Below are 27,764 nucleotides of genomic sequence, written 5' to 3' on the forward strand. Positions count from 1 at the left end.
ATCAGACTTGTACTAAGAATCCTTTCATACCCACCCAATTTATGGTATGTACACTACTCCATTTTTAATTCTACAGAAATTATATTTCTAGATAAAATCATGTTACTCAAAAGAATTCTTTTGATCACCATTAAAATATCATCCAAAGTCTTCACGCATATATAATCATATAGAGTAACCATAAAGAGAAAAAGACCAAACAGGTACAAAGGACTTCTTTTTGGGAAAATTGTCTATGGTACTTTCCGATTTTTATGTTCCAAATCAAATCCCAAACGTGAGAAAGGGATGGAACCAGTTGATTTTAGTGTGATTAACCCATCACCCTGCGGTGACTTTCTAACAAATGTAATTACACTTACACCCTACTAGATAATTCCTACCTGGCAACCCTGCTTACATCGGCTGCTGATGACAGGCACACTGACCTGCAGGTTCTCAGGCAGCTCACTAACTGGCTGCTGCAGAAACAATGCCATGAGGAGAAAATAGAGGGCAGGGACATTAGTGTGTTTAGGAAGGAATGACTGAAGAACTGGAAAACCAGGAAAATGACAAGCATCCCGGTTAATCTCCCTGACAGTCGATCTCCCACCAGCACTCCTGCCCACGTTGAATCCTAAGAGAAGAGGAAACAACGATAAGGACAAAATTAATAATCGATTACCATGCTACATTAACAAAGAAAGGAGTAATTCAGCATATGTGACATTTCCATCCAGAACATTCACATTAATATAAGTAATTAACTATTCAACTGTTGAATTAATCTTTCAGTCAAAAGTTTTACTTTACTATCTCTTTGACTTTGGCAATCCTGTCTATTAGGATACATGTCTCAAAACACAGCTGAGGCAGTCAGATACAAGAGGTAGTATAAATTCTACTCATTAAAAGAATGACCTCCAAAGAGCTCTAACATTTCCCTAAGAAGAAAGTAATATTCAAAACAGCCAGAATTTAAGATGCTACAAAAAAATGTAACTTAAAAATATAGTTAATATATTTCATTTGTCCTGAAAATCATGATAAACTAATTACCTTAAATGATCTATGAATCAAGAGACAAGACAAAATGAATATGCAAAATAATCTTTCCTCACAACATGATCTGTAACTCTGCTGGAAAGCTGTCTGGCAGTGGGATAGCAAGTCTGAACCCACTGTCACTGTGGTTATCTGAACATCCAAAATCTGTTCTAGAACCACAGCTCTACCAGGAGATGATCACTGCTTATTAATGTGGCTTACAGCACCAGCCTTTCTATCAATCCTGTTTCCTACTTTATATAACTAACTAACTAACTTTGGGAAACAACTCAAACATCTAGTTGTTTTTGTTTTTTTTTGCGGTACGCAGGCCTCTCCCATTGCTGAGCACAGGCTCCGGACGCACAGGCTTAGAGGCCATGGCTCACAGGCCCAGCTGCTCTGCGGCATGTGGGATCTTCCTGGACCGGGGCACGAACCTGTGTCCCCTGTATCGGCAGGCGGACTCTCAACCAGTGCGCCACCAGGGAAGCCCTCAAACATCTAGTTCTTTTGCCACCCCAAACCTAGTACAGTGCTCAGTACAGAAGAAATGTTGGCTAGAGATTCAATGGAAAACTTCTGCAAACAGCAAGATGAAAGATTGACTTTTACTCTGAAACAATTTTTATTTCAAATGAATATTCACATTTTTTTCCAAGTTCTTTTTTCTATGATGAAGTAAGCACATACTTGTTACTACTTAAAATAATGAAAGAGAAATTTGTATCTAGGTGGCTTTTTAAACAGTTCATCCAAATCAATTGCTCAGTGTGATATGAATTAATCTTCTAAAGCATGCTCTTCTAATTAACAAAAAATTGGACAGCAAATTACCAACCTCTTTCATGTATCATCTCATTTCTTAGACAATGGGCATGTAAGAAACTGCTATTATCCTTTTTATAATGTAGAAAATATGCGATTTGTTCTAAGTCATAAAGTTAATGAGTGGTGGCACCAGGACTTGAAGCCTGTAAAGCTAAACTGTCTCCGTTGGCCTTCTCAATGACATTGTCACATTTCTGAAAAACTGGCTGCATTAGGATGCTGGGTGATTTTTGTTTGTAGTAAATTCTAAATGAAATCATGAATATAAAAAAGTCTGAGCCTTAAGAAATCAAAAAACATAAAGTGGTATTTTATACATTAAGTAGGAAAAGAAATTTTGATCAAATTATATGTCCTAAATGAAAACCAATACTAGCATTAATTTTCCTTTCCAAATTTTCACACTCTATTTCCACCCCATAATTGATATTAAAGAATATCTAATATGTTATTAGCAATTAAGCATTCATTTAGATTCAAGTTACAGCTACATGGAAGGTATTTTTATAAAGAAAAATCTGACAAAAAACTAAGAAATATGAATAAAATATTCAAAAACTTTAGGTTGTTCATCATATCAAAGAGAAACAGAATCAAATGAGATGATATATCTATATATATGTAGATATAGATATACATCCGTATATATACACAAGTATGTATGTATCAGATATTCAGGGAAAGTTATATTAAATTTAATCAAATTTAAATTAAACTTAAATACCTAGATTTCTCTTTTAGAACCAAAGCAGCATATGCAATATACAAGCAGGTATCAATGAAGCACAAATAAATTCTAAGACATGAAGTCAGGTAGGTCAGATAAGTTAAAAGCACCTTTTCCTGATATTACTGAAGTGATGTAGGACAGAAAAAAGGACAGAACTGACTGTCAGAAGACAGATACTCAGACATATTACTGTCTGACACAGGAAGCTTATGTATTTAACAGTATTATTTTCCTAATTAGAGAGAAATTAATTCTTAATGTATACTCATTAGGTTTATTTCCTATAATATATAACTTATATACCATAAAGTACATACACCCGTATCTGGAATCCTGAAGGCAAGTGAGATGACATATGTTAAATAATTTTGCAAACTGCAAAGTCCTAGGTGAAACTTAGGTATTATTTTGGCCTTCAGTGAGAAGCAGTGCTGTCAATTAGCATTTAAAACTCTTACATTCTCTGAACTCACACTGAATTGTGCCTTTCACTGTTTATTCTCTTAGTAGCTACTAGCTACTATTAAGGTCAAAAAGCTAAATTTCTTGCTACGAAACTGTTTATGACACTTGTTGGCTATATCTTTCTCCCAGAGTCGATGCAAAACAGCAATCTATTTTTCAGATCATAAAGTCTCTATAATGATAATAATTTAAAATGCATTTTTTTTTTTTTTTTTTTGCGGTACGCGGGCCTCTCACTGTTGTGGCCTCTCCCGTTGCAGAGCACAGGCTCCGGATGCGCAGGCTCAGCGGCCATGGCTCACAGGTCCAGCCGCTCCGCGGCATGTGGGATCTTCCCGGACCGGGGCACGAACTCGTGTCCCCTGCATTGGCAGGCAGACAGACTCTCAACCACTGTGCCACCAGGGAAGCCCTAAAATGCATATTTTAAAGCAGACAGTTTTCTTGAGAAATCATTTCACAGTGAATTTCTTTCTTCATCACAAAGTTCCTTGAGACGTTTTTCACATGTGAAATAACAATAAAATAATCCTATGGTGTAAGCTCTATCTTCCTACCATTTGCTTTAACATTTGACAAAGTAGTGCAGGTTGCACCTAGGTATTGATACTTGAACATTTTTTTTTTAACAGATAAATTACATATTAAATTCTGATACCTAATTTTTCCACCTGACAGGGTAAATAGTTATTCTTAATGCTTATTGCAGAATACAATTATATATGATTTTAAACTGTAATGTTATAAAGACAAATATATTTTTTAAATACTTTAAGAACTGAATGACTATAATTTTCAATAAAAACATTATCTTAAATATATATTTTCCAAAATAAGATCATTAATATGAACAGAAATATATACCAGTTCAAATAAATCTAACACAGGAAACTGTAATTTTCTAATATTGTTTAAATGCTCAGTTCCGTGTTGAAAACAGCATAGAACCAGTAAGCAGAGAATAAGGAGCTTTGGCTGAAACTTCAATGAGCTTAAATATTTGTGTGGCAATATAACATAACTATTAAAAGCATGGGTTTTGGATTGAGCGACCTGGATTCAGATTTTTTTTTTTTTTTTTTTTTTAGGTACACGGGCCTCTCACTGTTGTGGCCTCTCCTGTTGCGGAGCACAGGCTCCGGACGCGCAGGCTCAGCGGCCATGGCTCATGGGCCCAGCCACTCCGGAGCATGTGGGATCTTCCCGGATCGGGGAACGAACCCGTGTCCCCTGCATTGGCAGGCGGACTCTCAACCACTGCGCCACCAGGGAAGCCCTGGATTCAGATTTTGACACTTCTTACCTGACAAGTGACTTCACCCCTATGCCTTGACTTTCTCATCTGTAAAATGGGTATTTATATATCATAGTGTTACTGTGAAAATGAAATAAGTTATTGTGAAACTGAAAAGTGTTTGTAACTGGTACAGAATAGATGCTCAAAATATTACTATTAATTCAGTTCTGATAATTTGCAAATTACTTATAGATCAGAAAGAGGACTATACAACAAAAAGAAATCATAAGAAATTTACTTGAGTTTTCACATCTTAATATCCTGTCTCTGACTTCAGTTTGATTTGCAATTAAAAAAGCCAAATTTGAAACTTTTTATTCTTTTTACTCTATCATTAATCAAAATTCATGACTCAATGGTTGTTAGACAAACTGAAGAGTATAAGCTTATATAAGATTTAAAAACAAAACACAAAACAGCTTATTTCAAAGCAGCCGACTGTAAAAGTCCCATACCTAATACAGTCCCGATCTTATTGGTTAAGACGGAATCTGTCTGTTCCAGCCACCCTCCACCACTGAGTCCTTCCTTGAACTTGATGAGAATAGACTGATTACTCAGTAGGACGACAAGAATCCTCATGGCTGCCGTAACTGTGGTGGAATGCAAGTGTTCTTCCATAAACATCATAATCCAGTCAAAACCCAGCGTCCTGACCAGCTCTTCGCAAGCTCTATTCAAAGATAGATGGATTAAACAAAACAAACATTAATTTAAAGGATTATGATTTCAAATTAAAAAAAATAAGACTAGTTTCATTCTTGAGATACAATAAATTTCAGGGTTTAAAAAAAATCTATTAAAAGTCAGTGGCAAATCTTTCTTTTGTCTACCATGAATTAACTAGTAGTAGCAACTATTACCATCAATGCTCAAAAGATTTTACTTACTGCAAATTAATGCTTGTCTTTTCTTTAGATGTGTAAACCAGTTTTAGTAAGATATCTAGAAGTCTGTTCCTCAAAAGTATAAGATTGGCAGATACAAGACCTCCAAACTCTTCTTCAGTTCCTACAATGAAAATAAATACATTAAATTGCCCTAGCTGATAAACTAGGATAAAATATCCAACACTGTTCTAGGAAATCTCACTGAAACACACCTTTCAGAAAACATTTTCTCTAGGAGTACTTTCCACTCAAGTGAACAAGAAAAAGGGTCCAACATTTCTCTTTAGAATCCTGAAAACTGTTCATTTACTTATGAAATTATCTAAACAAGTGATAATAAAGACTGTGAACCCTTTTTTATATTAATATTCCCTTCTCCTACCAACAGGGGTAAAGTAATCAAACGAGGATCACACGAACAAAAATAACAATGCAAACCCTTAATTTCTAGTCTTTTTGAAGGACTTAAATGGTTAAAATTTCCAGATTTAAAAATGAAAAGAGGAAGCATAAATTATTCAATAATTATAATACATAAAGTAAAGTGAGAATTAAATAGCACAGACAAGAGGGAAAGGCACACAAATGCACAGGAGAACTTGGGGAAGAAAGGAAGGAAGACATAAAGCTTACGGTTCTCAATGGATAGTACTGGAAGCACAAGGGACTGGGATCAATGGCCTAGTGTTGCAGGCCCAGCTCTGCCACTAAGAGCTCGGGGTTAGTAAGTCACAATCCACATGCTTTCTTTCCTTTATTCTATAATTGAAGCTCAGGCTAAAGTTTAATGACCATGGTTATATGCTTTTACTTGTTTGGGCAAGGGACTATTTTTACTTTTAAATAGTATCTTTTAAAATGCTAACTTAGTGCCTTAATCATTGAGAAGGGTGCTTTAAGCTTACCAAGGGGAACTCAAGATTCCCTCCCAGGCTAACAGGCATAGGACTGGTAATTTACAAATTGCCTTGTGACAAATGGAATGGACAACCTAAATTGACAAATGAATTACTTCCTTTCAATAAAATGACAATCCACATAGAAATTAAGAATTCTCCTTAGTTTTTATGCCTATTTTTTCACTGTCAGTTATGTCCCGCTAATTTTCAAATACAGTTTAAAACAATTAACTCTGAAAGAAATTTCCAGGTTAACTTCTTTCCATTCGAACTGATGCTTTACTCCACATTGCACTGTGCTTTCATGCAATTTATTTTATTTTGCATTAATTATTATATCACCGTTCACCATTATTCAAGCCATTTTTTGGGCAGGTGTATCCTGAAGACTATGTAAGCTACATGGAAGAAAAAATTATGGTTTTAATTTTTTGGAACATCCTGTTATACTTAAGACGGTCCAGTCCACACAATTAAACAATCAAGGTCATATACTAACAAGACCAGCAATATGCTCCTGACTTTCTCTATTCTTTCAAATGGCAATAAATTGATGAGGAGACTAGTCTAATCAACTTGGCAGATCAAGAGAAAATTTTCCTAATTTATACATCCCTGCTACTGTGCTCTTGTCAAAAAAAGTTTACAGCACTAGTTGTAGTTATTGAATTCAATGGCCAGCAAGAAATATGGAGACTAGAGAAATATTTTTCCCATATCTTTTTTTTTATACTTGAAATAAACATGTTATACAGTTCCAAAGATTTTAAAAGGACTTTCCTTTTTTTTTTTGGCCGCATGGCACAGCATGTAGGATCTTAGTTCCCTGACCAGGGATCGAACCCGATCCCCCTGCAGTGGAAGTGTGGAGTGTTAACCACTGGACTGCTAGGAAAGTCCCAGGACTTCCCTTTTTAATTCCTATTTACTTGGCTTATATTAATTCAGAACTTAGAAATAATCTTTGTATAAGGTAGAATAGTGCAGTGGTTTAGAATGTTAGTATTCAGGATGGCTTAGAATGTTGGACTACCTGAGTTCAAATGCAGTAGTATGATCTCAGGTAAGTTTCTCTTAAACCTTCTGGGCCTCAGTGTCCTCACTTTTTGTAAAACTGTGATAACAACAGGACCAATTTCATAGGACTGTTATAAGATTATATAGAGCACTTAACAGTGCCTGGCAAATATTAAGCACTAAATAAGTGTTATCCATTGATTTGATCTATATGCTTCTCACCCACTGCTAATTTGCTTCACCAAAGAAATATCAACATTCTTCCAAATGGTAGGAAGTAAGTGGTTACTGGCCTTATATTCTGCTCTATGATTAGTAGAAGTCAGCCTCTCAAATCTCTGTTTCACCTTTGGAAAACATAATTACACCACTTTCTCTTCTTATTCATGAAGCACCAGAGAGGCTGTGCTCTGATTGATATAGCCAACGTGGAAGAGAACTCCCAGATGGATAGGGTCATAAGAGTTTTAAAGGAAATCATTTATGTGACATAATTTGGGAATAATGTAACAGGATAATAATGTAAATAATGCTGAACAAATATAAAATATTGTGAATTTAATTACAGGTTAATCTAAAGGTCCTTTTGATGTTTTCCAAGCCAATCTCCTGCTCTAGAATACACAACTGGAAAAATACATTCTAACAAGAGAAAAATATGCTTCAAGGGAGGAAAGTTTTTTTTCAAAAAAAAAAGTGGTTGTCATGGGCCCAGGAACTACAACTTAAGAAAATTTTATTCTATACTTACATAAAGTGAGTCTAGTAAAATGTTCTTTCCCTCAATGACTATTAAATATTTAACAGGGAAATAAAAATAACCGCAATATAGATACAATTCACTTTAGCAAGAATCGATGTTTCTGAAGAGTTTTACATAAATTAAAAAAAAATGTTCAAAAATTAACTGGAAGAGTTTATTATTTAAAGGAACATTGCTATAAATCCTGTAAAAATAAGAAAGATTTTATTTTTAAAGTAAATTCACACCCTATTCAATTTGTAGGTAATTCTGTACTTCTGCATATTGTAGAGCCTTGGTCTAAGACAAATACATCTGTGAAAGACCAAAAAAAGTAATGTAAGGAGAAAAGTAATATAACAGTGTCACATGTAATTCAGGTCTAACTTGTGTCAGAAGAAAACAGGGTATAGTAATTAGGTTCCAAGCTCCAGAACTGACTCACCAGTGTCAGGCTTCTCTTCATGGTTTATTTCCATAACTACAAATTTCTCACAAACTGCGAAGGTTGGTAAAGTAGAAGAAATAAACTGGCCAAACCTTTAAATACAAGAAAAAAGAGGTTATAGATTTTATTTTTTCTCTCTCCGAAACAAACAATACTAAGAAACAAAAAGCAAAGAAATGGAAACCAAAATAGTACTTCTTATTTTAACTAATCTTTTACAGACCTCACATGATTGTATTTCATTTGCTTCCCCTCGAACTGTTGCAATTAACATTATATGTTATAATGTTTTAAAATACGTATAGGGAAAAATACACTTCATCAGAAATATGAGTCCTTTAATGCACTAATCTAAATTTCAAAAACCAAATGGTATGACCCAAATTAAAATGTCCTAACATTATTTATATGGATCTACTGTAGCCTAGTAGTCAAGTACTTGGGTTTTGGAAACACAGGTAAGATCAAAATCCTAGCTCTATCAGTTTTTAATCATGTTACTTGGGGCAAGTAGCTTAACCTCTCTGGGCTTTAATTTCTTAATTTGTAATGCAGAGAAAAATAAAAGCCTTGATAGGTTTCAGTGATAATTTCAGCAAAGTGATCATCATAACACCAGGATAAGACCTAAATAAATATTGTTAATAATAATGACAAGCTCCAAAATAATTTTTAAACTCCAGTTTTAAATCTGTCACCAAGTTAAAAAAAAAATGCTTTCAAGATAACTGTATATAAAATGAGTGATTTATGTGCTACATCAATTAGAGATTAGTTTACTGGGAATACTCTAGCAATAATGTGTGATTTCACCTGTAATACCTGAGCAATTACATGACAAGCAGTGATTAAGTCTAATTTAAGCAGTTATCTACTTGGAAAATATCTTAGGTAGTTTTTTTCCTTCCATTTTCAGTCAAGATGAGAATTATCATGTGCCTATTAGAACAGTTCTACATACACTCCATAAATATGTCTTAAGCCATATTTCACACTGGCAGCAAAATAATACTCATATAAAAGGTCTGAATATACAACAATAAAATACCACCATCAGTTTGGGTGATAGAGAACAAATACAAAAGACATGGCACGTCCACTTTGGGTGTACGTGCATGTGTATATGTGCTTCTGCACGTACATTTGAGAAGTAGCAAGGCTTGGGGAAGAGGGCTGTGGACCAAGAATTCCTACACTGAACGTTTTTATGTCCAGGACAATCAGCCTCACTGGGCTAATTTTAACAACTTTTCTCACCAGAATTCTATTATTCGCTAGTGACAACAACTGGCTTTGCAAGATACATTCATGTTTTCCACGCCTTACAAATATCTTGAATAGTATTACTTTTACACGTGTTACCTAGGCATAGGAACCAATTATGTTCATCTCAGTCATCTTAACCTCGTTGGTACTTTTAGTTAACAAACAAACAAATACAGAAGTTTTCACTACCTGAGCAGATCATTGCTGTTGGGAAAACCTTGCAGTAAGAAGCTCAGCACATTACTAATAGCAGCAATTGTAGGCTGGGATAAAGACATATCTCGAAGAGTCAGTAGTAGCTTTGGGATTAGCTGGAATTCCCTCATTAACTTGGCATTCTTTGAAGCTTCACTATAAGAGAAGGAAGATTTTATACACTGTACTAGTATCTCTTCTATAACTGAACAGCTAACAATTTAGGTATCAACTAATACCTGGACTCTGTGAGCAATTCAATGAAGTGTTCAAATAAGGAAAGATGAAGTTCATACGGTGCATGGAGCCAGACCTATAATAAAATAAAGACCAGTGGTATATTTAGGGTTAAAAATACCCCAAGTTCCAATCCAATAAGCGCAAATGCAGCACATATAACTTATTTCACTTAATTAATTGAATATAACCACTTCATTAGTTTTTATTTATTGTAGCCCTTTAAAACTGCCTGTATATAGGACTTCTGGTTCTGTTCATAAAGAGATAATTGCTGTGGAAATTACCCTCCTAGAGTAAACAACTAGAAAGGCAAGATCTATAGAAAATTTCTCTGGAATCAATGACTGAATACTATTAGTGAATACTGAATACAATATACTGAATAGAATGAATACGGAATATAAAAACTGAATGACAGGAATCTTGTGTGGGTCCAAAACTGGAAATAACCACTGCAAACTGGCACAGCAAACAATTCCTAAAACTCACAAAGGGCTGAAACTACTTTGCACTCCCACCAACCAGTATAGAGACTTCAAAATACATGGGAAGGTTGGGTAGAGGTCTCAGAAGTGTAATACCTTAGTAGGGGGGCTAAATTACCACTAAAGATTAATCAAAGTCCACCCTAACAAAGCTTAAAAGCATGCCTCAAAAGAATCAAGATAACTGCAATACTAGAGCAAAGTTTAATACTCTTTAAAATAATAAAACAAAATTTAGCATTCAACAATGTAAAATTCAGCATCCAATCAAGTTCCCAAGAATGCAAAAAAAAAAGGGAAAATATGAGCCATAAGTAGGAGAAAAAAACCCAATCATTATAAATAGGCCCAGAAATGACAGAGATGATAGAATTATTGAGATCTTTAAAAAGCTATTAAATATGCTCCATAAGCTAAAGAATGTAACAAAAAATATGAAAATGATGAGGAGAGATATAGAAGATAACCAAGATCCAAAATGAACTTCTACAGATGAGAAATAAAATATTCAAAATGAAAAACAGGGGCTTCCCTGGTGGCGCAATGGTTGAGAGTCCGCCTGCTGATGCAGGGGACACGGGTTTGTGACCCGGTCCAGGAAGATCCCACATGCCGCGGAGCGGCTAGGCCCATGAGCCATGGCCGCTGAGCCTGCGCGTCTGGAGCCTGTGCTCCGCAACGGGAGAGGCCACAACAGTGAGAGGCCCGCGTACCGCAAAAAAACAAACAAACAAAAAAAAGAAAAACATACTGGATGGGACTAACAGAGGATTAGACACTGCAGGAAAAATGTTCGGTAAACTCAAAGACATAACAACAGAAACTATTCAAAATGAAGCATGAGAAAAAAATACTGAAAATAAATGACTAGACAGAGTATTAGTGACTTGTGGGACAACAGCCAGGAACCTAAGATACATGTTAACTGCAGTCCAAAAAAGGTGTGTGTGAGTGGTGGCGCTGGAGGGGTGCGGGTGTCGACCAGGGAAAACAGCTGAAGAAATGATGGCTAAAAAATTTCCCATTTGATAAAAATGAGAAACTCACCAACTTAAAAAAGTCAACAAAGCCCAGGCAGAAGAAACATAAAGACAAGGGAATAACTGACAATTTTAAAGTATGAAAAGAATAAAAATCATCAACTAGAATTCTATTCTATGCAAAAATATCCTTCAAAAAAGAAGGAAAAATACTTATTCAGATGGGACAATTTATCACCAGTAAACATGCACTACAAGAAATGTTACAGCAAGTTTTTCAGGCAGACATATCATTCCATTACAAGATGGAAGTCTGGATCTACACAAAGGAATAAAAAATGCCATAAATACTGTTTGCTGCATATACTATGTGGGCAACTATAAAAATTTTTTAATGCCTTTAAAAGATAATCGACTATTTAAAGCAAAAATAATACAAATATTCTGGGGATTATAAACATATAGAAGTAAAATGTATGACAACAATGGCACAAAGGACAGGAAGGGAGAAATGGAAGGGTACCATCGCAAGGTTTTTACACTATAGGTGAAGTGGTATAATGTACTTTGAAGACAGACTGAATTGTTACACATGTATATTGCAAATTCTAGAACAACCATTAAAAAAGAAAATGCTTGGATGCTATTACAATTATTTTACTTATATTGTCAAAGAGCTGTTCTAAAAATAGGGTAAATTAAGTATTTATTGACCACTACAGTTTGGGGTTATTAGGAATGCCATATGAAGCCACAAAGGGAGCAGAGTACTATAAAATGAAGCCAAAATTTGTCAAGCAACTAAATTTCTGATGTTTATATACTGAATTTCAGTCAGAAATCTGAAACTAAAGATAATGTGTCAATTACCACACGTATACAAAGCTAGGCTTATTAAGTAGGTCCCTTAGTACTCTCATAATCCTCTCTGCATACCTTTACCTCTGTGCTTTCACAAAATTTTTATTGTCTATTTGCTTTTCTCTTCTAATGCACTAAATGCCTTGAGGCATGGACTCTACCTTTTATTTTCACATCCTTAGCACCTAATATAGTGCTTGGCTCAAACATATTCGATAATTATTTTCTAACAGAATGAGAGGTCTGTGTATCAGAACTTTGCATATCAGGCTGAGAAATGTGTATTTTATTGTGTAGGAAAGAAAAAGCACTGCAAGTTTTTTAATAAGTTATATGATTATATCTCAGAAAGAATGAGGTTAAAAAAATATAAGGTAGATTGAGGAAAGGGAGAAAGAACTGATCATTATTTTAGTAAGAATAGAATTGATTAGGGCTTGGATTAGGATGTAGCAGGAGAAAGAGAAAACACAGACTACATGAAATGTGGAAGCAGAATCTATATGACTTAATATGGGCTGTTTATAAACAGTGAGGAAGGAGGAAGCTGATTTTTCAACTTCAAGCCTCAGTGAATGGGGGAATGGTGGTGCTATTAATAGAAACAGAAGTTAAAAGGAAGCTCTAACTTGGGGAAGGATGTTAAGTTCGGCGTAGGTGTTGTTGGGATATAAAAATGGAAATGTTGAGGAAGAAGTTAGAAATAAGCCTGGAGTTCAGATATCAAGCTAAAGATTTAGGTTTGTGAGTCACCTCTGTAGAAATGAGGCTGTGGGACTGGGTGAGAATCTAAAGGAAAGAAAACAACAAATAAAGGAAAGGATAAAGCAGCAAAGGTGGACACTTTTATACAAAGTAATGAAAAGTCTATAACCAGAAAATTATGGGGAAAGTAGTGAGCAAGATATATGAACCAGGAGAGTGATGCCTAAAAGCTAGTGAAAGAACTAGGAGATGCAAGAAGAGGGAAATGGACTGCATCAGATGCTGCTGAGAGCTAGGGGTACTGAGAACTGAGCAGATGCCATGGATTTTTATTTAGAAGAGGGCTGCTAATAAGCTTTCAAATAAAGTTTCAGAAAAGCAATTCGGGCACATAGTCTGTTTATTGGAGATTTAAAATAACTGACAAGATCGAGCTTATAAGAGTTACAAAGAAGAAGAGTGAGGGCCAGACATCACAGCAAACACCAAGTGCTAGGCACCATTCTGGGTGGTAGGGATACAAAGATGAAGATAGACATGATCTCTGCATTCAGAAAGCCTTCAGCCTCACAGGGGGAGATTTTATACAGTGATGAGTATGCAAAGTGCTGTGAACAAGAAATGAAATGGAGAAAGGATATGCAAGATTAAGTGATGCCTTGAGAGGACAGAGTGGAAGCTGTTATGGTAATAAGACAGTAGAAATAAAAATTTTGCTATTTTGGCGAAAAGAATATTTTCCTATACAGCTACTAGTAACCAAAATTTCAGATCTAGCTCCTATTTATTGAGGAAAAGTTACTATCAAAATTTTTTGGTGAAAATATGTTTGCCTCTACTGTAATGCCAGTGGCAACAGCAAACTGGCTATAGTTAGGCATATGCATTGCACCATTTCACTTCTATACTACTTGTAAAATGGAATATCTTTGGGAAGAAGGAACCCAATCACTACCTTACTTTGTATATTTTACATTAACATGAGCATCATAAAATTTTAGAACATAAACACATCTTAGAGACAAAACTGTTCAATAGTTAACTCTATCAATATACAGAATAAGAAATCAGTTCCTTGATTATATATTACCAGTTAGTGTTTATATACATACTTCAAAATCACAAAGTAGATCCTGGAAAGCAGTTGAATTTGGAATAATGGAGGTCTCGTGTCCACTGTCAACAGTTCCCACCAAGGAAAAAGTTAGATGGAGAATGTGGCTGTTAAGAAGGGAACGTTTCTTCTTAAGCAGCATTGCCAGCAACTAAAAGAAAGCAACACCAAATGCCTGTCGGTCAATCATCATATACACATATACGCACACACACATACACACACACAAACACACATTGGAGAACACTAAGTAAAGCAATTCCTGAGACTTCTATGCTGGTTTCTAAATTTTTACTATGACAACGCAACATCAGAGAAAATCTGAAAAGCAGGGTAATCCCATCATCCTCTTATTAAAATATCCACTTTTACATAAACTATTCACACAGAAATATTTAAATTGTTGCCAACATGTGTATACAATTTTTTACTCTTGTTCTCTACATAACATTTTATCCAAAGGATTTTTTTTCTTTTGCAACCTAGTTTCCATAATTATAATTTTAAAAGGTTGAATGATATGTGAGATGGTTATAGTATTATTAGTCATTCTCATACTACTGGAACGTTTAGATTATTCCTATTTTTTCATGATAAACAATGCTGCAATTATCATTTTGAAAGTTTTGCAAAACAAAACATCAAATTAAAAAAAAAACCATCAAATTAGGTAATTAAATCTACAGAAAACACTACAGTAAACAGCTTATCTACTACCAGTGAACTACTGGCTAAAGTTAAAAGAAGAAGGCATTTGTACTTCATCTACACTAGAGGAATTTAATCTTGCTCCAAATACTTGTTCCTCTTCTTATAAGTAACTTTCTGCCTAAACCTAGTAGAGATTGTAAATACATGAACACAACATATTTTTTAATCCCACATGCGTTTTCAGGACTAGTAATGGCACACAGTGGCTCTCACATGCCCTAGGTAAGTAAGGGGGCGGGGCGAGTAAAAGATGACTGGGTGTGGAGGGGAGAGACGAGGGTAACGAGGAGAACTCTGGATCTATTAACAACTTGGCAGTCTCTAGAGCAGGTGGTTATACGACCCTATTTAATTTAATTCCTGTTTCCACAGAAAAAAATAACTCCAAACTAACAACTTATATTCTCACTCGAAATATGTTAGTTTTAATAAAAACTACCAACTTCTAAAGTTTACTTGGACAATACTATTCTTCCAGAGTTTGAAACTACATGAACTACAATGAAAATTAGAAGATTTTTAATGCAAAGTAAAGTGAAGACCAAGCTTTATGGTTACAAACCTGGTAGCCCTTGATTCTTTCCATCTCTTTGCTGGCTAGTGGGTTACTCTTGACCACACAAACCAGGGCTTTGACTGCTGCATATAGCCCTTCCACATCAGAAGCCATGGCCACCAGGCCCAGGATGGCTGCAGCTCCACCAATGTACTGCAAAGTAGTGGCAACAGGCTTAGGAACAAATGTTCTTACTCCTGATTAAAAGACAGTGAAAAATAATTAAAATAAATTCCCAACTGTAAACAAGAACTGAATAAATCATCTTAAGAAATATTTAATTTATTATAAATTATACCTAAAACCAAAATACCCTTCTATCCTAAAATAAAAATTCTAGGGCTTCCCTGGTGGTGCAGTGGTTGAGAGTTTGCCTGCTAATGCAGGGGACATGGGTTCGAGCCCTGGTCTGGGAGGATCCCACATGCCGTGGAGCAACTAGGCCCGTGAGTCACAACTACTGAGCCTGCGCGTCTGGAGCCTGTGCTCCGCAACAAGAGAGGCCGCAATAGTGAGAGGCCTGCGCACCGTGATGAAGAGTGGCCCCCGCTTGCTGCAACTAGAGAAAGCCCTCGCACAGATACGACCCAACACAGCCAAATAAATAAATTAATTAATAAACACCTACACCCAACATCAAAAGAAAAAAAGTCTAAAAAAAAAAAATTCAGGGCTTCCCTGGTGGCGCAGTGGTTGAGTCTGCCTGCCGATGCAGGAGACACGGGTTCGTGCCCCGGTCCGGGAAGATCCCACATGCTGCAGAACGGCTGGACCCGTGAGCCATGGCCGCTGAGCCTGCGCGTCCGGAGCCTGTGCTCCGCAACAGGAGAGGCCACAACAGTGAGAGGCCCGCGTACCACAAAAAAAAAAAAAAAAAAAATTCAAGGTAGAATTTGGGAGAAGGCAATAAATGCTGATATATATACTTTCAGAGAAGAGTTGGGAGTAAAGGAGCGAATAGAGAAGAGCGGGTTTGAGAGCAAGCACAAGTGTTTCTACTCTATAGCTTTGGGCATGTAAAGACTCAGAAGTACAGAGGCCTTGGGAATATATTTCTGAAGTAAGGGAGAATGCCTTACTAGGTACTGCTGGAGAATAAACTTGGGGAGAGCAAAAGCACTTCATCTCTGTGAATTGGGGAATGGGATGGAGAAGCCACCCTGGCAAGGATGAAGTATTCCCTATAGAAAAGCCAAACAGAGCGCATTCCTGACCACTGCTCAAAGCTTCTCTTAGTTATGTAATCTGAGTAACAGTACATCAGTGACCCTGAAGAGCACAAATATGTGGAAACACAGTACTGGAACTAACTTTGTCAATTAAAAAAAAAATTCACATCTACATTCCTAACCTTGTTTTTTTTTTTTTTTTTGCGGTACGCAGACCTCTCACTGCTGTTGCCTCTCTCATTGCGGAGCAACGCGCAGGCTCAGCGGCCATGGCTCACGGGCCTAGCCGCTCCGCGGCATGTGGGATCTTCCCGGACCGGGTCACGAACCCGCGTCCCCTGCATCGGCAGGCGGACTCTCAACCGCTGCGCCACCAGGGAAGCCCCCTAACCTTGTTTTTTAAAAAAGACATTGAATGTCATTTGACTACCAATCAAGATTGAGTTTTTAAAAAATAAAGCTAATATGCATTTTATATTTCTGTGTGCTCTCTAGTATCCACAGTACTTTCATATATTATGGCACTGGATTTTGAAAGCTACCTTCTAAGGTAATTAGGGCCAGTATTACTAGTTTGTAGATAAGAAAATTGACATCCATGGAGCTCAATGTCTGGCTAAATCCACACAGTGACAGAACAGGGGTTAGAACCTAAATCTCTGAACTCTTCATTCACTGCTCTTTCTACTATACCACAGTGCTGCTGTATTTTTGCAAAGGACATAGAGCAGTGCTCATTAAATATTTGCTGAATCGAAAAAAGAAAAACTACCATGTGCCTTAGCATAAAGGAAACTTTTATCAATGCAACATAGCCAAAAAAGAAAAACAAAGTTAAGAGATGTGCACATTGCTGGGACAATAATAATCACCTGATAAACATGTAGGATGCTGACCAGCACAACACTTTTTATTTTAAAAGGAACCAATATTCTGTACTGATTTGTACATTAAAATACATAATTGCTAGCTCTGAATTTTAGATGGCATTATTGGGTTATGCCTCAAAATTCTACCTAACCAAAACAATCAATTCTTTCTATGCAGACATTGGGTAAGAGGCTCTGCAGCTCTGACTTTTATTATAGTTGGATCCACAGTGCTCATATTCTGAAGCTATTTCTAGCTCATTTCCAAATAAAAAGCACCATGAGTGTCACCACTGCAGCACCAAACCATGTAACAATAGCAATCATCAGTTATTTCCAAGTCTTTACATCTGTCCCTAAGTGTAGTGTGATCTTTACCTTGAAATTATGTAGACGTATACAGTCAGTGCTCATCAGTGTTGACAAAAGAGGGGAAAAGTTAATGGAATTTTATAAAAGATTATAATTTTTAAAGTTGACTGGAGTTTGGGATTGACATTAACCTCTAAATATTGTAAGAACATTACAGGTCAGCACTATCGAATATGAACTTAAAACACCACACTCAAGTGAAGAAAGTGAACGCAGATTTGAAGGCAAATAAGTCTGAAAGACAAAGGCAATCTGACTCACCCAAGTATCCAATCAGAGTAGCCCCAACTGTCCGTGCTGGTCCATTAAGATGCCCTGCTGAGTTGTGTATCAACTTCACAGGAGTGGCATTCTCATGGGAGGAAATGCCTAACTGAAGAATAGGAAAGGGAAAAATGTAACTATACAGGAACAGTCTGAACATTTTGACTGGGAAAGAAAAAAGAACATGATGGGGAACATATCTTTTCTCTCTCCATAACAGAATATTAAAAACATGAGTATTCATTTTTTAAAAAATGTGCAAATACTTCCAAAGGTGTGGAAACTCAGAGGTACCTGAGTAGACTCAGTTAAATACAGTCTACTGAGAGAAAGATGGTGAGGGGGTCTTGGAAAACAGCCTCAGGGGTCCTTCTGAATGAGACTGTTGTGGTTTAAAGGTTCTTATCACTCGCTGCCTCACAGTATTTCTGATTAGTGAATATAATACTTGCCTTACTCCATAGCCAAGTAAATGTCACATAGATTATCCAAAAGTTTATGGATAAAACATGCCCTGTACACAAAATAAATGTTAAATTTTGCACATACATACACAGTGTGCTTTTAAAGCAAATATAAGGCATAGACTTAATTCTGTTGTTACCGGTAGAATAAATTTATGTAGTTAATATTCCTTAGAAGATTTTATATATATATATATATATATATATATATATTTTCACAGGCAAACCTCTGCAAAAGAGCTTGTCAATACTTACTATTCCCAAATCCTTTCCCTTCCAGCCTCTTGATTTCCTTCCCCTTAGCTTTGCCTCCTCTAATCAGCCAAAACGTCTTGTCAAGCTCACTGATGACTTCCACCTTCCTAAACCCGATGGCCAGCCTTCATCTTTCTGACTGCTCTAACACATCTGCCACAGTGAATAAGACTTCTACAACACCAGATTCTCCTAGTTTTTCTCCATTCTTGCCGGCTCCATAGTCTTTTCTGCTGGTTCTTCATCATCTTCCCAACGCTGTCACACTGGAATATCCCAGGTCTCCATCTGTAAACCTTTCCTCATCTCCCTCTCCATCTCCTCTTTGGTAAGTGTACCTAGTCTTGTGGCCTTACCACCACCTAATGAACACCCGTGGCATTCGAACCTCTCCCCTGAACTCAGATTCATATTTCCAATGATGTCCCCCGCTAAGATGTCTAATATGTTTCTCAAACTTTTGCAAAACTTAATTCTCAGTACCTCCTCCACCCCCCAACTACTCTTCCTATCGTTTTCTCCATATCAGAAAAAGTGACTCTACTTTTGCCTCACCTACCCCGCAGGCCTTCTCTTGTTTTGTTTAGCCACACCTGCCTCTGTGGCAGGCATGCACTTTCCTCAGGGCCTTAGCACTTGTATTTCTGGAATGCAAACCCCACCTGCCCATACATGCATCTTATTCTCCATATTCTCATGCTTTGCTGCCTCATCTGTTTCAAAGGCTGCTCCAATTTCACCTTCTCAGTGAGGCTTCCTCTGACCATCCTACTTAAAACTGTAAGCTTCTTTCTCTCACCTTTCCTGCTTTATTTTTCCACATAGCACTCTTCATCTTCTAACATACTCTATGATCAGGTTATTTCTTTAGCTATTATTGTATGCCTCTTCCACTAGAATGTAAGAACCTTAATAAAGGCAGGGATTTTCTCTTTATCTACTGCTATGTCATGAACAAAATGGTGCCCGGCATTTAGTAGGTTATCCAGAAAAAAATTAAAGCCTTAAAAATAGCAATTGTTGCCTTTAGTTTCCTAAAGTTCGATTTCTTAATTGCCAATAAAAATATAAGAATTAATATAAACTATGCACTTGAATTCTCACTCTTCCAAATTAAGCTATATATCTAAATATGTTTTGGCTTAAATTCAAAGGCAAATAAACCAAAACAATGTATGAAAGGCATTGTTTTTAGCAAGCACTCATACTTGTGTGGTGCCCAGAAGGAAGCTCTGCAACATCTTTCCAGTGAGAATCAGCAGCAGCCCACTGGGGAATCAATCTGCTTACCTGTTTAGCGATGGCTTTGCTGTCCAACTTGTTGTACACTTTCCGGATTCTTGCCACCGTTAGGGCGGACACAGACAGTGCATAAAGGCCAAATGACACCTTTTCCTCTGGCACTAACGACACAGGAGACGGGACCACACCTTCGGATTTTGCATCTTTACCTTCAAAAGAAGAATAATCCTTTTCAAAATCGTCAGTTTTTCTCCTGATCCTAACACAACTTTTTAATTCTTATTATCATTTTTAAATGGGTAGCCTTGAAAATCTTTTAAAGTGGAACAAGGGAGCTAAATTTAAAAACTGTTTTATTTAATTTCCAGCTCTTCATTTATTTCTTTAATTAGAAAATAAGGAAAAGCATCCAGTCATAAAGCTTTACATCCTAAGTTTTACTCTTCAAATATACTTAATATACAGCATAATGTAAAGGAAGAGGAAGAGTTTTAACTGTTACCAAACAAATCACAAAACACTTCCCCTTGGTTCCAAGGAACAAGGGAATGAAAATGAGTGGAATGTCTATGAGCTTTGTAGCACTAGGTCTCCTTCCCAATGAGAGCCCTCATATATGCCTCTCTTTATTCTTCCAGACAACATGGCAAAGTAGTTTTAAAGCGAGATGGTTTAAGTTTGAACCTCTGCTTTATCACTTAAAAGCTGTGTGACCTGTACATCGCTGTACCTCAGTTTCCTCATCTGTAAAATGGGGATGCAAACAACAGCCCCTAAGTCCCAGTGTTTTGAGGTGATGAATAAATACTTGTGAAGGGCTCAGAGTAGCTATGTCCTTCATGCATATTAACTTATTCAGCACACATTAAGTGCTCAGTCAGTGTTAGCTATTATCAGACACCCTGAATCAAGAACCTGAGTGAAAGAGAAATTACTTAGCCATAAGATTATTACCATTTACAACATATTTGTCCCAACTCTTCTGAGAACTTTGGCAGAATGAGAACAAGGGAATGGAAGACATCATTTGGAAAGAGTACTACAAAGGAACTGTAGCTTAACATCAACTCTCTGATTCTAAATTCCTTTTGGGAGAATGGATAACAGGAGTGGACTGCAGGAATAAAGACACGAGGAAAATTGATGTTAACTGGTCTAACCTAAAGAATACACGTGTGTATTTTCTAGACCCATCTTTCTTTCCTTTAACCAGAGTAGATATACTTTAAACTGCTTCATGTAATAGGAGAAATGACAGAGAGAAGAAGGCTGGGGTTAGACTGTTACAAAGTATATACCCACATCTTGAAGCCAACAAGAGAAACTGGAAAACTAGTGACTAGGCATGAAGACAAGAAACAAGAAAGCATAGGATGACCAGTGGAGGGCAGCATTTTGAATAGGAGTGAGTGGTCAATAGTATCATGCTGAAGAAAAGTGGAGGAGAAGGCCCTTTTTTTTGATAAATGTAATGTATAACCTAATCTACACATATGCACTTATTCATGCATCTATACCACAGGAGGTAAGTTTTATACAACTATATGAACAAAGAATATGTTACTCACATGGCATACATACGGCCTGAAAGCTTCCAACATAATTTGGTCCTAGTTCATAAATGGTAGTAACATTTGAAGGAGGTAAAACTTCTTCTAGAAAGTGCGTGGGTCCCAAGCGCCAAACCAACGAAGCGATTTGGCGTTGGGCGGGTGGAGTACCAATGTATGCATAGACTGTGCTAACCACCGGCGGATTGGCAGAGCCTGAGCCCCCGGGAGTACTGTGAACATAATGCAGCTGTAAAGAAAATGAAAGCAAATGTGTGAAATTCAACCCCAAAACACTTTCACCAGGAAAATAACCACTTTTTGTGTATATTTTCATTATCCCAAGACCATGCAACTTTATGAATGTACAAAAGCTGTTGAGCAGAGAAACGTAAGGGCAGGCCAAGATTCTAGAACCCGAACAGCAAGTTGGAAATTTGTAATCCAACTCTGTAATACAGATTAATACAGATAAACTATCTAACGCTAGAAAGGGCAACAGTCAAATATAGGGATTCTGTTACTATCTGGTTGGTTTGCATACCAAATTAACGATGCTGCTATGAAATTTTCAGGTTGATATAAAAACAGCTTTCCAACTATGATATTCAGGCAGTCTTGAAATTAGTTATGATACCTTCAGTATGAGTCTGTTAAATAAAATTATTCATGCAAAGTGTTTTATAATGCGTGAAGGGTTATAAAAGTATTAGAAAAATAGTCTATGTTATAATTTATACACACACGGTTTAATCTCAGTGAAAAATATATGCTCAGGTTTGAAATTACACTGACAAGATGCTTAAATTATCATTCAATTCATTACAATAAATAGATAATTAGAGCGTAAGAGGTTAGGAAATCAAGTTGCTTCTTGCGGTACAGGCAGCCTTCATCGCTTGACAGAATGAGTAACATTCCCCATAGATTGTTTTGTCATAACACTGTCCTAGCTTCAGATCATATTTATTATTCCATATATCAAAGAACAACTCCTTGTGATGTTAATAGTATGAGTATGAAGACCAACGTTTGACGTAAAGTTGGTTTCACAGGACTGTGACTTCTCACAGGCACAGTAATGATGATGATGTAAATATATTAATAATAAATCTCCTACGTCTCAATTCTAGAAGTTGAGGACATTTTTATTTTCAATGATACTAAAAATAATGAAGGAGCAACCTACTAAAGAATCTACAAGCCCATTTCAAACACAATCCTGTATACAAAGAAAATAAATGACTATTCCCAGAGTTCATTTTAGGGTTTATCATACTGAAACACAATGTCACAATAAAATATCATTAAGGAAGGAAATGTATTCAAAAAGGCTGCCCATTTCACTGCTTTTAAAACTTCAATTCACACAAAAGGTAGACCTTTGCTGCTTCTTTTAAGTGATATCACTATAAAAATGGATACCATCTTTTAGAAGTTAAAGAATTTTAAGAGCTTGCTAGCTCAATTCGGTAGAAAGTAACTAGTAGCATTCATCCTGATTCACAAAAAGAACTTCTGATTCTTTACTGGTTGCTTTAATTCTGTTGCCTCTCCTCTGAATACTGTAGTATAGCTATCTAGAGTAATATTTATACATTCATTTATTCAACAAACAATAAGGGAACACCTTATTACTATTATTATCAGGGACTAATCTGGGTGATCTGAAAACAAGGATGAATAAAAACAGTTCCAGCTCTAAAGGAGCACAGAATCTACTGGACTGCATACAGTAATAACAATGAAGTGACAAAATACTGTGTTCATCATTTATTTAATTTAGGCATCCATCTGGTTTCCAACCATCCAACTGGTTTCTCTCTGGTGAAAAAGCACTTAACAATCTGGCTCAAGCACTGACATATTCGCTAACATCTTTAGTACCCTGTAACCCCTCCTTTCGAGTCTTTTCTTTTTTTTTTTTTTTTCCCCGAGTCTTTTCTAATCAAGTGACTTGAATTAACCAGCCACATGACTCTCACATATTGTTTAAATGGGTACTGAAGGTCAACTTAAAATTAAGACAGCAATTTAAAACAATACCCCTGCAAACACCCATACAGGCAAACACACCCACCCCTAAACTGTCTTATAAAAGCAGGTTGAGATTTATAAGCACAAGTACGCTCACCTTCACGGTGCTAACAAGCTGTCCATCAATGTAGAGGGCTGCAGTGCTGTTCTTCAGCATCCCTCTGCTCATCACCAGAACCAGATGATGCCACTGTCCCTCAATGATCAGTTCTCCACAGCGGAAGCGAGCGCAGCATGGCAGAATCTCATAAAAAGAGGATTCTTCACTAAAATCATCAACTAAAATGAAGAGGGGAAAGAAATTAAAAACTTAACATCATCCTCATTCTAACAATTATTCACATCTAGACTTTGACTCTATGTTAAAATAATATGATGATGATGTAAATGAAAATACCCTATTCATTCAATAACTACCTAAAACCTGGGATATATTGTGCTTTGTTCTGTTCAAGATACATATAGTTATAATCAAATAAAGTTATAATAACTATGAAATAAAAAATAAATAAAATAGACAGTAAAATAAAGTTACAATAGACAACAACAAAAAGAGATTAGTTGATTATTACCTGTCATGGTCTGTTATAAAAGGTCTTTTAAAATCCTAGTTTGAGATGAATTTGATTATAGCACTGGTTAGACAAACAACAAAGAAAATCAAAAATTTTATTCTTACTTTATGCTCTCAATGATACAAGGGGGCAACTATCTGCTTTTAGTTTGTGGTTGTACCGCCCTGACCCTTGTCTAACAATAGCTGGTAGTAAGGAGGTGATTTATGGAGTGGAAAGGTTATTTTTTTGGTCCAAGTTTCCTGTTTTACCTGACAACTCTGGTGATTTGCTAACATTTGCAATCACTATTGACTCTAATCTGGCTTGTCTCTGCTACCCTGTATGTTGTCAAATCATGCCAGGAAATAATGGGTTAAGTATTAACTTAATGTTAAGATAGTTAAAAATTAATTTATCTTTAATAAGAATTCAAGAGAAGGTGGGACAGCAGCAGAAATCCAGATGTTAAAAATTAATTCCTTCCCCCACCCCAAGAAAAATTTTTTAAAAAGAGCTAATCTTAACCATGTATCTTAAAGCAGACCCACCAGTTTTCAGTACAAGCACATATAATATACTGAAAGTTAAAAGTTTAAATTATTTGAAGAAAGAATGACAAAAATATTCTACTTCTGGAATCTTAAAATATTTGCATATACTGAAATGTCAAGATTATTATTATTTTTAAATTAATTAATTAATTTTTGGCTGCATTGGGTCTTCGTTGCTGTGCTCGGGCTTCCTCTAGTAGTGGTGAGCGGGGGCTACTCTTCGTTGCGGTGTGTGGGCTTCTCACTGCAGTGGCTTCTCTTGTTGCAAAGCACGGGCTCTAGGCACATGGGCTTCAGTAGTTGTGGCACACGGGCTCAGTAGTTGTGGCTCATGGGTTCTAGAGCACAGGCTCAGTAGTTGTGGTGCATGGGCTTAGTTGCTCCGCGGCATGTGGGATCTTCCTGGATCAGGGATCGAACCCATATCCCCTGAACTGGCAGGTGGATTCTTAACCACTGTGCCACCAGGGAAGTCCCCCAAGATTATATTTTTAAATGACAATTCAGAAGATACATCTACTGATGAGTTAAGACCACTACAAAGACAGCATCTTATCCATAGGTGACCTAATTAGGAAGAGACTTGAATAAACTAGGCAAAAAGCAGCGTCAAATAGCTTTGAAAGGTCTAGTGTTATGGACCAAGGGATGTGAATGAAAAGATAAAAGGTTATGGGTGAAACCAAGAACTGTTCCCTCTCCCTTCCCCAGTTATTAGACTTAATCTTCTTGAGAACTATAGAAGATATTACTTATGAAAATTTTCTGAGGGCTTCACATTCTGACTCAGGCTTAAACTAAGATATACCCAGCATTCAGTGGTGTGTCAGGATATTTGGTAAGCCAACTGGTTTCTGACAGCTTTTAGTTACCTAGGCATCTTAATGGACTATAGCTGTTCAGAGGACAAATGCTTGTAATAGTAGCATCGTTTGTATTACTAAGGTATATGTTACTATAATTTCTAGTTATATATAGACTATCGTAGTCTTGAAAATTACATTTAGTGAAAATGATATAGTTAGAAAACATTTTTTATTGAAATATCCCTAGATCTAATCCTAACTTTTCCATTAAATTCTATCTTCTTTCCAAATTCTCCATTATTATTCACTTTTCTCATTATTTCCCTTTCAAGTCATCTGTGTTTTTCTTCCTTTATTTTTCCTTCTTCTCATTCATTCATTTATACTTTTATATAATATTTGTGGGCCTAATATATGCTAGGCACTATTTTCGGTGGCAGGGCCTAGATTACAAAGATAGTGACATTGTGTGTGGGAACTTAAGAGTTCTAGTAAGGTAGACAGACAAAAACAAAACAAAGAATTAAAATCTATGAAATCCAGATAAGTGATAAAGAATATTAAACAAAGGCTATGACAGTGGACATAGGGAGGAAAGGAAGATTCAAGAAATGTTAAGGAGGCATAATAAAGTAAGACTTAGTAGAAGGGGTGGTATTTTCAAGGATGACTTGAGGTTTCTAGATGGGATAACAGCTAGTGAGGGTGTCATTTACCAAGACAGGAAAATAGAAGGAGATACAGATTTTATGAACAAATATTACAGTTTGAAGTTTTTCAGGAGGACTATTCATATTAAGATATTTAATATGCAGTTGAAAATATGAGGACAAAGCCTGGGACACAGACATACTAAAATTTTTTAACTTCAGAGTCCCTGAGGGTAAAAAGACCTAATGCTAAAAGAAATTGATGTTTTCTCATGAAGAACAGGTTGAGTACAAAGACTAAACATAAGAGCTTGAAGAATACTAATTTTAAGGGGAAGATGGAAGAGAAAGCTGTTGAAAGAAATTGCAAGAGAGGTCAGAGAAATAGTGAAAGAACAAGGAATGGGTATCTCAAATTGAAGACTGCAGATAGTTTTAATTAGGAAGAAAACATCAATAGGATCAAATGCCACAGAAGGGGCAAATAAAGTATCCACTAGGATTTTAAAGCACTTACTGTATTGATGCCTAACTCTGTGCTGATTGTGATGAAGAATCCTAAGTAAGACAAAAAGCCTTACAATCAAACTGAGGAGCTAACATTCATATTCAATTAATATGTGAATACCAACCACAGGGGAAGCAATATGTGCTATTATTTTATTTAGTCAGTTAAAAGACAAAAATCAGATGATAAAAAAGAGGTATATATATATATATGTGTGTATATATATATATATATATATATATATATATATATATATATATACACACACACACACACATACACAAATGCTTATATTCGGAGCAAAGAAAATTCAGTGAACTGAGATTTCTATTTTATGTTACTCATATCATTTAGGAAGGTATTCATGAATGCCTTGAGTTTGAAGTTCTATTGCATAGTAACATTAACATTATGGCACATTGGAGGGAATTAGTGAATTAGGATTATTAAATGGACTGTATTAAGTCTTGAAGGTAAGTGATGAATAAAGTAATTAAAATGTTATTGTGTCTAGCACAGAGTGGCACATATGGTAGGCAGGTGCTCAATGAATATTCATTAGTTAAGCAGAATTCACAGCCAATGAAAATCCCTACTAAAATATATTAAACAAGCATCCTGCATTCCTAGCAAAAGCTGTGATTTCCTGGCAAGTAGAGATGAATCCTTATTTTAGGAACTCTCTCCACTGTTTTCTATCTAAGTCTCTTTTGAAAGTGAAGGTGCCTTAAAATTTCACTGGTAAACAATATTCAAGATTTTATACAACCTGTTCTTTTCTGTAATAATTTAAATTAGAAAAGAATTACCAGCTGGACCTTAAAACCAACCATTAAAATGAAGTTTGCTCAGCCATAAAAAGAAACGAAATTAAGCTCTTTGTAATGAGGTGGATAGACCTAGAGTCTGTCATACAGAGTGAAGTAAGTCAGAAAGAGAAAGACAAATACCGTATGCTAACACATATATATGGAATTTAAGAAAAAAAAAGTCATGAAGAACCTAGGGG

General features: G+C 36.2%; 1 protein-coding gene across 8 annotated transcripts in view; it reads right to left on the bottom strand.

Moving 5' to 3' along the window:
* The window catches only part of WDFY3 (WD repeat and FYVE domain containing 3), a 264,702-nt gene that overhangs the window by 82,993 nt on the left and 153,945 nt on the right, over positions 1 to 27,764 (bottom strand). For 7 of the 8 annotated variants that reach the window (XM_073805420.1, XM_073805422.1, XM_019926664.3 and 4 more), the window contains 12 exons: positions 23,781 to 23,962; positions 21,665 to 21,896; positions 20,145 to 20,305; positions 18,133 to 18,244; positions 15,468 to 15,658; positions 14,193 to 14,345; positions 10,049 to 10,122; positions 9,804 to 9,965; positions 8,346 to 8,440; positions 5,243 to 5,363; positions 4,808 to 5,025; positions 384 to 619 (listed from right to left, as the gene is read on the bottom strand). In XM_073805420.1, the coding sequence (XP_073661521.1) occupies positions 384 to 619; positions 4,808 to 5,025; positions 5,243 to 5,363; positions 8,346 to 8,440; positions 9,804 to 9,965; positions 10,049 to 10,122; positions 14,193 to 14,345; positions 15,468 to 15,658; positions 18,133 to 18,244; positions 20,145 to 20,305; positions 21,665 to 21,896; positions 23,781 to 23,962 (1,937 nt within the window). The remainder of the gene's footprint in view (positions 1 to 383; positions 620 to 4,807; positions 5,026 to 5,242; positions 5,364 to 8,345; positions 8,441 to 9,803; positions 9,966 to 10,048; positions 10,123 to 14,192; positions 14,346 to 15,467; positions 15,659 to 18,132; positions 18,245 to 20,144; positions 20,306 to 21,664; positions 21,897 to 23,780; positions 23,963 to 27,764) is intronic. The other variant, XM_073805421.1, reaches the window with a different exon arrangement.

Source organism: Tursiops truncatus, chromosome 5 (genome assembly GCF_011762595.2).
Source record: "Tursiops truncatus isolate mTurTru1 chromosome 5, mTurTru1.mat.Y, whole genome shotgun sequence".
NCBI classification, from domain to species: Eukaryota; Metazoa; Chordata; class Mammalia; order Artiodactyla; family Delphinidae; genus Tursiops; species Tursiops truncatus.